A 12,180-nucleotide genomic window follows, 5' to 3' on the forward strand; every position below is an offset into this window, starting at 1 on the left:
AGACTTAACAGAGAGCATTCTTGAAATGGCTGCTTTCTGTGAACACACATTTTCCTCATATACTGTATAAATATATTTAAAGAAGTGCTTTACCTAAGGGACATATGTGATAGTCTTATAACACACCTTAAATACAATATAAAATAAAATAGATCTCTACTTTATAAATTAGTCTTGTTTCCATCTCTTTCTCTGCTAATACTGATGTTTCAGATTCCCATTATGCATAACTAATCTACCATGCATGGATTTATCAGCTGGTGTTATCCTTCTTCCATTCACTCTGAAATTTGAAAAGTCTGATGTCCTTCCAGATTCCTCTAACTACCAAATTTCACAAGCCTGTTTCCAAGTATAATTTTTTTGGGTGGGGGTTTGAGAACACCTAGATAAACCTGCTGTGCATACAAACATATGTATAATATCATAAACTTATTGCGTTTGATAGAACCAAAGCCAAAACCAGAATATGTTTATAGTAACATTTTCCCCAGTTGCATTATTTTAATTACTACTTAAGTTATACCCATTTTTCATGGATAGATTTTGATTACATTTTTAGTCCCAAGTATATTCATTGGGATTTGAAATTAGTGTTTTATATATAATTATAGATTGATAGATAAAATAAAATAAATGATACAATAGGTTTTCAGGCTACACCTTTAAGCTTCACAGATGAAGATAAAATGTGAAAGAAAAGCTTTATCTATTTTCTTTTTTTGGTGTACTATATAAGCTTCTTGAAGTTCTTCCAAATTATATTTTAAATACCAATTAGGAGGCCGGATATACTGAAATAAAAGCAAATGCAACCAAAATGGCCTCTCCTTATGGCTAGTTAGAGTTTTGAGAGAAAAAGTGGAACCTTTGCTCTGAGCATGGCTTTGAGAGAGAGATGCAGCTTAATGAACACATTAATTAGAACCATAACTATTTATAAGATGATAATTAGAAACGAAGCAAGGTAAACTGGGCTTTTCCTGCAGCTAATGGAGGATTAATTACTGAAGGTAATGAAGTGGATTTTTAAATGCATTAAGGTGAAGTACAGAGCTGTGCAAGGCTTTGTGATGGTTGCATAATTATTTCAGGCTGTTTGAGCATAGCTCATATGAGATGGCTAATAAGCATCATTGCATCATTATGTATGCACTTAAAAAGACTTACCACCAAAATGACTGCCTAATTATTTCTAATTGGCAGGACTGTGTGTAGTCATTGAGCTGTTTGTAGCCATTTTGAGGTTCATTTAACTATCCTTGGGGCCATGTGATATATGGAAAGAAAGCTTGAGCTATGTGCTGGCCTTGGCTGGCGCCATTAATCAATTTTGGTAGGCTTCGGTTTAAATGTATTTTGCTCATGCAGAGGTCAAAACCTGAAGTAGTCCAAGCAAAGAGAGGTTTTATTTTTTTTTTTTAAGCCACCTGACTGTATTCATTAGTAATTAGTAAAATAATAGTATCTGTCACTATATTTGGATTTCCATATGACTTGGTATTGTTTCATCACTGTCCCTTCTTATATAATACTGTATTAGCTTCATTGGAAACTAGATACTCTTGTAGCAGACCCTTTTAGCAACTTCAGGATAGTGGCATATGTTTTTATAGACTACCTTTCTTCATTCATTTGTAAGCTTAAACAGTGCAGTACATTTCAACACAGTCATCTAATTTGCTCCCAATTGATTGCTGAGTGAAAGTTTCTACCCAAGGACATCATTTTAAAGCTTTTAAGGATATCTCCAAGGAATCGGTCATTAAGCATTAAGAAAGGAAGTAAGAAGTAGTCAAATCAAACTCTTGATGTTTACAAGAATTTAGTAGTTGGGATCTTCTATATACAAGATGTTGATAGTTATTTATATATACTGATTATATATGTATATATGTGTGTGTGTGTATATGTGTATATATATATACTAGTGTTTAATCCCGTTACATTAACGGGTGCTAGAATATATGTCTGTCTGTCTTTCTGTGTCTCTCCCTGCCCCTGTCTCCCTTTCTTTCTTTCTCCCTCCTGCTGTCTGTCCTTCTTTCTTTCTGGTTCTCTCTCTGGCACCCTGTCTGTCTTTCTGTGTGTCTGTCTTTCGTTCTAATACGCTACCTGCCTGCCTGCTTGTCTTTCTGTCTCCCCTCACCCAAAGCAAACCAAGATTGCTCCCATGCCCCCTTTCCCTCTCCGTCCCCTCTACTTCCTTGTGCAGCAGCAGCATTTCCCTCCCGCCCTTCCCTGTTTAGCAGCAGCATTTCCCCCCCCCACACACACACTACCCTGTGCAGCAGCAGCATTTCCCGGCCTTCCCTGTACAGAAGCAGCATTTCCCTCCACACACACACACACACACACACACTTCCCTGTGCAGCAGCATTCCCCCCCCCACACACACACTTCCCTGTGCAGCAGCAGCATTTCCCGGCCTTCCCTGTGCAGCAGCAGCAGCATTTCCCGGCCTTCCCTGTGCAGCAGCAGCAGCATTTCCCACCGCCCCCTTCCCAGCCGCCATGTTGAAATTGAGAGAAAAGCGCTGCACCGCGCTACCACTGGCTTCGACGTCTTCTATCCACTGCGGCCAACCTAGTGGAAACAGGAAGTAGTCAGAGAGGGCGGGCCGCAGTGGACAGAAGATGGCGAGGCCAGCGGTAGCGCGGTGCAGCGCTTTTCTCTTAATTGAAACGCGGGTGAGGCTGCGAGAAGGAGGAGGTTTGGCGGTGAGTGAAGGCGGGAGGGGAGAGTCGCCGGCTGTGCTGTGTTTCTCCGCTTTGGCCACCGCATCCGCACTCCTGCTGGCCACGGACCTACTGATCACAGATCAGAGATCACGGAAGCACGCAGGTAAGTGCGCATGCCGCGGCTAGGGTTTTATTATATAGGATATACACACACACTGTATATTCGATACTCCTTCTGACACACAAAACTTATTATATCTACTTTTGTTGTAAGTTTGCTCTTGTACTAGTTTTATGTCAGTTTTTCATGTAAATATGACAATTGGTATATAGTTTTTTTTTATCTTGCTACATCAAATTTAATGTGATATCTCTATAAGTAAGGGTCTATGGACATTTTCAAGAGTGTATTGTCCTGTTAAATGAAATCAAAACCATCTGTACAATATTGTCAGAGTACATAAATCATAAACATAATAAGTGCCATCGACTCGTATTCGAGTCCTATCGACTTGATGAACATCAAGTTTTCATGGAAGAATACAGAAGTAGATTGCCAGGCCTTTCTTCTGCGCAATATAAATTCGATGATGTCGCCTTTTGTCGCACCGAGCGCGATTCTCTGCCTCCAAAACTGCCCATCTGCTTCTGCCCAGATGGGTGGTACATCGTTAGTCTAACATCTCCACTGAAACCAATGTGCCTTGGGAGGCCCTGTTGGTAGGCATAGCTACTATTGACGGCATAGCTTTCAGCTTCTCAGATATGCACAAGCCCAAATGGTACGACAAGCCCATGTACCATGACTGGAGAAACCATACGTAGAGCTTTAAAAATTAGAAGTGAAGTAAATTGTAGACTAGTAAGATGAAGATTAGCTTTTTGTTATGAATAAAAAAATGGTTCCAATCATTCTTTTCATGTTTTGCACAAGGTTAAAAATCATCTAATCCCTTGTTTAGATGTAAAGAAATGCATTTTTATTTAAATAACATGTTTCCAGAATTCCAGAAGTTCTGGTTTTGAATGAAATCCTCTCCTGAGAGATGCAGATTCTTTTAAACTTTGTTTCCCCTCTCCCCCCTCAGAATTATCTTGCAACCTCCATGCACATAGATTTTATTGAATTTTTCCATTTACCTCTAATGGAACTTAAGGTTCCTTTCTTCATTTTGTCCATTAGGTTCCTTCCCTTGTCTCCATGATCTCGCATCAGACATTAGGTCTAGGTTTACGAGACAACTTGAGTTTTTTTGAGTTCTTGGAACCCAACTCTCCCTCCATCCCTTTTATTCGAGCTAGAGAGTCCTATTTGTGAGAATATGCTGCCTGCTTGTCTAATGATAAAGCACGCTTACAGTAACATGTGTTATCCTGGGACAGCAGGCAGATATTATCATAACCCACCCACCTCCCCTAGTTGGCTTCTTCGCTTGGGCATCGAACTGATGACCTTGCGAGCTGGCATCGGGCGGGAAGGCACTTGCGAATGCAGTCTAAAAAGCTTGCTAAAGCTTAAAGTGAAACTACACTTTTCACTGTCTGTACCAGGGCTCCGTGGATGATGTCGCCCATTTGTGAGAATATCTGCCTGATTAGATGATTGAAGGCTAAAAGGGGCTCTGAGTTGTAAATTGCTTAGATTGGATGATATCTCTCTCTAGTACTGATAGAACTTAGAAAGAAAAAATGTAGATCTATTTTTAGTAATTTATCTTTAAAATCAAACGAGGGGTTCCAGAGATGACCCAGGAAATTATAGATTGGTGCCATGAGCATAGTGAGCCTGACATCAGGAAAAATGGTAGACTATTATAAAGAACAAAATTATTGCACTTTACTGCACATATACATAGGATTTCCTCTGGCTACATCCATTAATCTGTGCCTATCACACCAATCTTCTACATTGTTTGAAGAGGAGAATAAACATGGAGAACAAAACGGAGAATATTATAATTCCTTTGCATTGCCCCATGGTATGACAATACCTTGAATTTTGTGTATAATTATAGTCAGCATATCAAAAAAATGTTGTGGTATTAGAAAAGATACAAAGAAGGGTGGCCAAAATGATAAAAAGGATGGTTCACTTTTCCTGTCAGGAGGGGCTAAAGACACAGCTGAGGGAAGATGATGATAGAGGTCTATAAAATCCTGAGTGCAGTGGAACCAGATACATGTGAATTACTTGTTTACTCTTTCCAAAAATTCAAGGATTGCAATGAAGCTACTAAGTAGTACATTTAAAACAAATTGGAGAATTTGTTGCCAAGAACGTGGTAAAAGTGGTTAGCAAGGCACGGTTTAGAAAAGGTTTAGGCAAGTTCCTAAAAGAAAAGTCCATAACCCATTAGGTAAACTTGGGAAATCTATTCCTTATTTCTGGGATTAGGAGCATGAAATCTCTTATACTCTTTTTGGGATCTTTCCTGGTATTTGTGGCCTGTATTGGCCACTGTTGGAAATGGGATACTGGTTTTGATGTAGCTTCGGTCTGTCCCAGTATGGTGATGCATATGTACAGTGAAGTGTAAAGTTTATCCCCTCCCGATTTCCCCTATTATTGCATATATGTCACAGATAATATTTGATCTTTAAACAAAATATAATATTAGACAAAGAGATCCCAAGTAAATACCATACTTAAATATAAACTGAGATTTTGGCCAAAAAATGGCCCAGAAATGGGGGTCTCAGCTTATATTTGGGTCATCACCCACCTGCCTCCCTCCCGGACTTATTGCAGACCTCCACTAGGTACGCCTTATGGCCTGGTGGGGTTGTCCAAGACAGGAGGGATCCCTCCTGTCCCTGCCGAGTCTGCCAAATTTTTTACCTCCCTCTCGTGTACCTTTTTGAATCCCTAGTGGTCCAGTGGTATACTGGGCAGGAGTAACCATTCCTCACTCCTGCCTGGCACTGAGCCTCTTGCTGAAGGCTGCCCCGAGTTCTCGCTTTGCTCACTTTTGAGAAATCTTATCCCACTTTCTCTGCAGAACTACTTTTATTCAGACACTTTTGGAGGTTTTCATGCATAATCTGCTTGTCTCAGGTCTTTCTACAGCATATCTTATTAGGTTTAAGTCAGGACATTGAATAGGTCAATCCAAAACTGTAATTTTATTTCTCCTCGGCCATTCAGATGTAAACTTGCTTTTTATGTATTGGATCATTGTCTTGCTTTACGTTTCAGTTTCTCTTCATGGACCAGTAACCAGATGTTCGCCTTAAGAATTTTTTAGTACAATGCAAAATTTATTGCAAAATATATATATTGACTACTTTCTAGAGAATTGCATGGGGACAGGAAATCAAACCTGCCTTTCTCTGCTAAGATCCATCCCTGCTTGTACCCATAACCTTCAGAAGAAATAATTTAATTTCCATCTTCCTTTCTGACCCACTCTTCCTTTCCAATTTTGATAGAATGTTCTTGTTACATTGACGGCAAACAGTTTCAAATTATTATTCTAATGCTTGATGTTCATGGTTTCATCCATATATAGCAAAATCAGAACCATAGTTATGCATTTATTTTATAATTACTGTACTTCTCAATTTCAAACAGATCACGATCCAGACATCATCATCGTTCACATAGTCGAAGTAGCGATAGATCCAGTCATACAAGAACTCACAGTAGGTCTCATGAACGAGAACGACGCAAAGGCAGAGAGAAAGAGAAGTTAAAAGAAAAGGAGCGAGACAGAGGGAAAGAGAAGGAACTTAATACAAAAAGGGGGTAAGTGACATTGCATATTAGAACGTATAAAACATATTGCAAATACATGTTTCTGAATGTAGTGAAGTAGTGCTGCTAGGATATTATGTCTTAACTTATATTTTATCTCTCATCCACAAAGGGACCTATTTACTAAAGGCTTTTTTCCAATTGGGGATAATTTTATAAAAGGTGTTTGTGCATATATACCAGGATGTATCTCGCCAAGATATGTACCAAAATCCGTACAAATCTCCAACTCCTCATATCTTTTGCAAAATCCCCAGCTCCTCAGAAGTATCACCTGGGCTTAAAGGTTTTCACTGCCCTAGGCTTTATGTACTACCTCGTAACTGGAGCCGATATTTAATTTTCACTTATTTATTTTCTTTAACACCCCTTTTTAGCGTACTTAAGCCTTAAAAGTACTTAGCTTTTAATTGTGGTCTTCCTTTCAGGGATATAGGAGCCAACATATTTCACCCGGAAAAGGTTTTTTCAAGGCTTATCATCCCTTATCAAGCTTTACACCAGGGGTGTCCAACCTGCAGCCCGAGGGCCGCATTCGGCCCCGTGAAGTATTTTGTGCGGCCCCAGTCGAGGGTGATGCAGTATTTTCCTCTGCTGCCCCTGGGTGTTTACCGTCTTGCCAGCACCCTCCTCTGTCTTGCTGAAGTGTTTGCGCAGCCCCAGAAACATTTTTTTCAGCCAATGTGGCCCAGGAAAGCCAAACGGTTGGACACCTCTGCTTTACACCGTCATACCGGTATGACGTTGTAAAGCTTGATAAGTTGGAGATTTGTACGGATTTTGGTACATATCTTGGTGAGATAAAGGTTGGTGAGCCTCACAAGAACATTAAAATAAGAAATTAAGTTCCGTATGGTAAATTGATATATACCAGGATGTGCATATAAAGTTCCCTGGACAAGAATGTGTGTACTTGTATATGACTGATGTAGGCATTTAAGAGATGGGGTTTGGGTGGATTGCAGATGGGAGTTGTGATTTATTTGCAGTGTTTATAAAATATGCATGCACATTTTCATCAGCTCCTGAGCTGGTGCAGTTGTAAACTACTTATTATAGCTGCAATTTCTGCAGCATTTGGGGGGTAATTTAATAGGCTTAAAATTGGTGCCTGACTGACCTCCCAATCTAGGTAAACTTGTTATTAAAATTACTTTTTGTGTCTACGGGAAACATGCTTAATAAATAGGATCCAAAATGTGGTTGGTTGGTTGAGTTTTTAGCTGCATCTTTTGGTTTCTAGGTTAAGCAGAACCCATATCTCTTTCTACCTAGTTCCACCTAGTTCATTTTTTCCAGTAACCATCTTTAGCCCAGATCTCCCCTGGAACCCTTTTTAAAAATCAGCGTAACATTGGCCACCCTCCATTGCCCGATGTACTAAATCAGTACCTGTATATAATATGTAAGCCACTTTGATTGTAACCACAGAAAAGCAGTGAAAAACAGAAACATAGAATATGACTGCAGAAAAGGGCCTTCGGCCCAACAAGTCTGCCCACTCAAATAACCCTCAACCTCTAAGTTCTTCTTTGAAGTGAACCCACGTGTTGATCCCATTTATTCTTAAAGTCAGTCACGTTACTGGCCTCAACTACCTGAAGTGGAAGATCATTCCAACAGTCAACCACCCTTTCGGTGAAGAAGTACTTCCTAGTGCCACTATGAAATTTCCCGCCCCTGAGTTTTAGCGGATGCCCTCTTGTTGCTGTAGGGTCTGTAAGGAAAAAGATGTCTTCTTCCACCTCAATACGGCCAGTAACGTTTTTGAACGTCTCTATCATGTCACCCCTTTCTCTGCATTCCTCAAGAGAGTAAAGCTGCAACTTACCTAGACGTTCTTCATATGGGATATCCTTGAGCCCTGAGACCATCTTGGTGGCCAGTCGTTGAACCAATTCCATTCTTAGCACATCCTTCCGATAGTGTGGCCTTAAATTATAAACAGTATTCCAGATGTGGTCTCACCATGGACCTATACAGCGGCATTAACACCTCGGGCTTTCGGCTGACAAAGCTTCTCCGGATGCAACCCAGCAATTGTCTAGCCTTGGATGAGGCTTTCTCTACTTGATTGGCTGCCTTCATATCTTCACTAATGATTACTCCCAGGTCCCGTTCTGCCACAGTTCTGGTTAAGGTCTCACCATTCAGAGTGTAGGTTCTGCAAGGGTTTCTGCTACCAAGGTGCATAACTTTACACTTCTTGGCATTAAAATTCAGCTCACCAAAAATTGGAGAGAAAAACTATCTTCTTCTGCCAAATAGTAGACCAGTGCTCCAAAAAAAGTATGTCCTGTGTCATAGTGTCGGGCATGATGATACCTCCGCCCACTATGTTGCATAATTTAGCATCATCGGCAAATAATGCAATTTTACCCCGAAGTGTATCAAGTCCCCCACCTTGTTCTGCAGTTTTGTGAGATTGCCATTAGAGATCATGGCAGATATTATGAGGGCTGAGCCAGAATGGGCAAATTGACTAGGGATTCTTCCTGCCCCAAACCGCCAAAGGATTGTAAGATAGGCCTGAGGGAGCATCTACAGGTGGGCAGGGAGGAGACAACTCCTTTGAAGGAGAGGGAGTGTAAGGGAGACAAACAGAACAAAGCACTAATTTTTAGCTTCCACCGAAAACACAAGCTGAACCATGGCCATAGTCTTTTAGCTGAAACTGGACAGAAAAATAATTTTGGTCCAGTTTTGGCACCTTAACCAAATTTATCAGCCTCTACCCCAAACCAACTTAATTGTTGCAGTAATAGTCTTCATCCAAGTAGTCTTCATCCAAGTACCATAACCTGCAGCTAATGGAGATCCTTAGCCAAGACACCACAGCCTGTCAGTATTGAACAGTGTTTGAAACTCTTGTTCCCTGGGCCATTTACAATGCTCTGAATAGTAATCAGATACTGTTAAGTATTTTCCCTCTCTGTTGAGGCAGGCTCTCAATCTAACTGTGGTACTTGGGGCAATAAAGGGATTAAGTGACTTGCTCAGAGTCACCAGGAACAGGCTGGGATCGAACTCACAGCCGTTCTAACCACTAGGCCATACCTCCATCCCATTGATTATTTTTTTTCCATCATTAAGGGCTCCTTTTACTAAGGTGCGTTAGCGTTTTTAGCGCACGCAGGATATTACCACGCACTACGCGGCTAGAACTAACGCCAGCTCAATGCTGGCATTAAGGTCTAGCACGCGTGGCCATGTAGCACGCGTAATTCTGCGCGTTAATGCCCTAACGCAGCTTAGTAAAAGGAGCCCTAGGTTTCCTTAATATTATTTGATCAGTAGTTTTGGGCTTTAAGTGTTTGGTTGAAAAGTTTCATTAGCAGTTTTCAAACATTAATCTTCAAACACTATCTATTTGAATTTGGTCTACATATGAATGTTTTTTCTGAGGTAGTATGTAACAGAGTGCTTTAACCATACACTGGGAAATTGGATTTTCAGAGTCTAACAGGCACATATTCTTAGGGGCTGTCATGTTTTTCTTATATTTACTTTATGTAGCAGGCACTAGTTTACTCTTATTTGCATAGAGGATATAGAGTTCTGTGGTGCAAAGCATGCTCAGAACTCTTTTATGTGTCTGTTTAGATGAAAGTATGTTTGTGTGATAGCTGTTGTGTGACACCAAGCTGTGTGGTGGTGGTGTCATTAAATATTTATCACACTTCCAATATGACAGCAGGCGGCTTCATGCTTGGGTAACATGTTTTCATGCAAAATTTATTGAAAAAAATGAGACACCATAAAGGGAGCTTTTTGTTTTTTTACCAATGGCAAAGGATAAATGCTCTACTGGAACGAGAACAGTGTACCTCTAACAACATTATGTTGCCATGATACAGGAAAGTAATGTGCTGTGCTGTTTACAGTACATAAAACATCACAGACCTACGTAACATGATTTGAATTCTGGTTTGCGCTTTGATTCTTTAGAGTGCTCAATAAAATCAGTTGATATCATCCTAATCTACAAAGGAAAAAATGGCACGGGGCATGCTCTTTAAGGAAACGGAGTTTACTATTTTTTTAAATGATCCTGGATGATATTTTATATACATCAGCTTTTATAAATCTTCACATCCTTCTACTTTAATACATATTGAATTTTTTTTTTTTTTTTAGACCACTGAATGTGAAAAATGTATGATTTTGTTTCACTCATCTACACAACATGTTCTATACCTTTAATGTGAAAGAGGAATTATATAAATAATTTAAAAAGAAATTAAGATATTTAAATATGTGAAAGGTATCAATATACAAATCTTTTTCAAAGATAGGGGAAGCGGTAGAACTAGAGGACATGAAGTGAAGTTTCAAGGAGGTAAACTTAAAGAGTAATTTCGGGATATACTTTTCCACCGCTTTTTTTGTCTCCACCACCTCCACTAGGAGGGCATTCCAGGTATCTTTTACCTTTTCCATGAAATTCAAAAACATATTGGATAAATGCAAATGATACCTACAGTATATAGCAAGGAAATGGAATCAAAGCAAAATAAGTGATCTGTGCATTTAAGGCGTAGAGATGTACAGAGTGTCATGTACAACCCTTAAGCAAGAGATGTAAGGTGGAAGAAAGGCAAAACATTCAGGGCTGTATTCTCAAAACTCACAAGTAAAATCTAGCAAATTGACATAGTGGCCGCAATTTTTATTTTACAAGCGATTCTCAGCATAATAGCATGCAAATTATATGTACGCTGTTTGTGCAGAGAAGCGCTGGTAAAGAGTGGGAGGAACTGTGCCTGGCGCTTGCTCAGAAGAGCAGTTGCTAAGCACAGCTCCTCCCTTTTGTCAAAACTGCTCTCCCTGCCTTGATCAACTGAGCTGCAAGTCTTCTCAAGTCCTGCTGGCTCAACTAATTGACCGGCAGGGAAATGTTCCCTCCATCTTGCTGACACCCCACCCTTGTCTGCCCCTACACCCTGTACAAGATCAGCAACCCTCCCACCTCCCCTAGTTGGCTTCTTAGCTTTTTTACAGAACTCATGGTCCCGCAAGCTAACGTCAGACAGGAAAGCACTGGTGCATGTGTGGTACTGGCAGTCTTGAGACTTTAAAGAAGTTAGTGACAGTAAACATTTGCACTGTCTGAACCGGGCTCTGTGGATGATGTCACCCATATATGAGAATATCTGCCTGCTATCCCTGAATAACACCTATTACAGGTAAGTAACTGTGCTAAATCTCCTTGACAACATGCTGCAAAGACAAAACTGACCAGAAGCTGCAGTAGGCAAAGACAGTGGAATGTTTGCTGATGGGTCTAGAATTATGTAGCCTATCAATCTTTATAAAGAAAAGGACCAAAATTGAAAGCTTTAGAGATAAGCCCTTCAAACGTCTTACCCTTTCTGTTCTCCCAGCCCTTTTACTATTTGAAGTAAATTTTTTGACTTGTATCCTTCTACAGGATAACATGCAAGTGCTAATGCACTGTGTTCAAAAGGTTCACTGTTCTAGTACATCATAGACAGAACCTTCTTAGAGATGTTGGTCCTTATGCTTATGGCTGCTGTAGTGCTTGCTGTACCTTTAGTTTGCCAGGGACATTATTAAGTCCTAACAAATGCATCAAACATCAGCTGAAGGGTCCACTTCAGATCTGTGTTCACACAGAAAGCCTGGTCAAAAGAATGCTGCATGTTAATCATCTAGAATCGAGAGCATTATTTTATTCTAAGTAATTGTTATCTTCTCTGGGATCAATCGGTGCTGATTCAGACA

General features: G+C 40.2%; 1 protein-coding gene across 3 annotated transcripts in view; it reads left to right on the top strand.

The window, feature by feature from the left end:
• RSRC1 (arginine and serine rich coiled-coil 1) overlaps positions 1–12,180 on the top strand; it is a 254,807-nt gene that overhangs the window by 35,648 nt on the left and 206,979 nt on the right. For all 3 annotated transcript variants that reach the window (XM_033959337.1, XM_033959340.1, XM_033959338.1), the window contains exon 4: positions 6,253–6,426. In XM_033959337.1, the coding sequence (XP_033815228.1) occupies positions 6,253–6,426 (174 nt within the window). The remainder of the gene's footprint in view (positions 1–6,252; positions 6,427–12,180) is intronic.

Source organism: Geotrypetes seraphini, chromosome 9 (assembly GCF_902459505.1).
Source record: "Geotrypetes seraphini chromosome 9, aGeoSer1.1, whole genome shotgun sequence".
In the NCBI taxonomy this organism is placed as follows: Eukaryota; Metazoa; Chordata; class Amphibia; order Gymnophiona; family Dermophiidae; genus Geotrypetes; species Geotrypetes seraphini.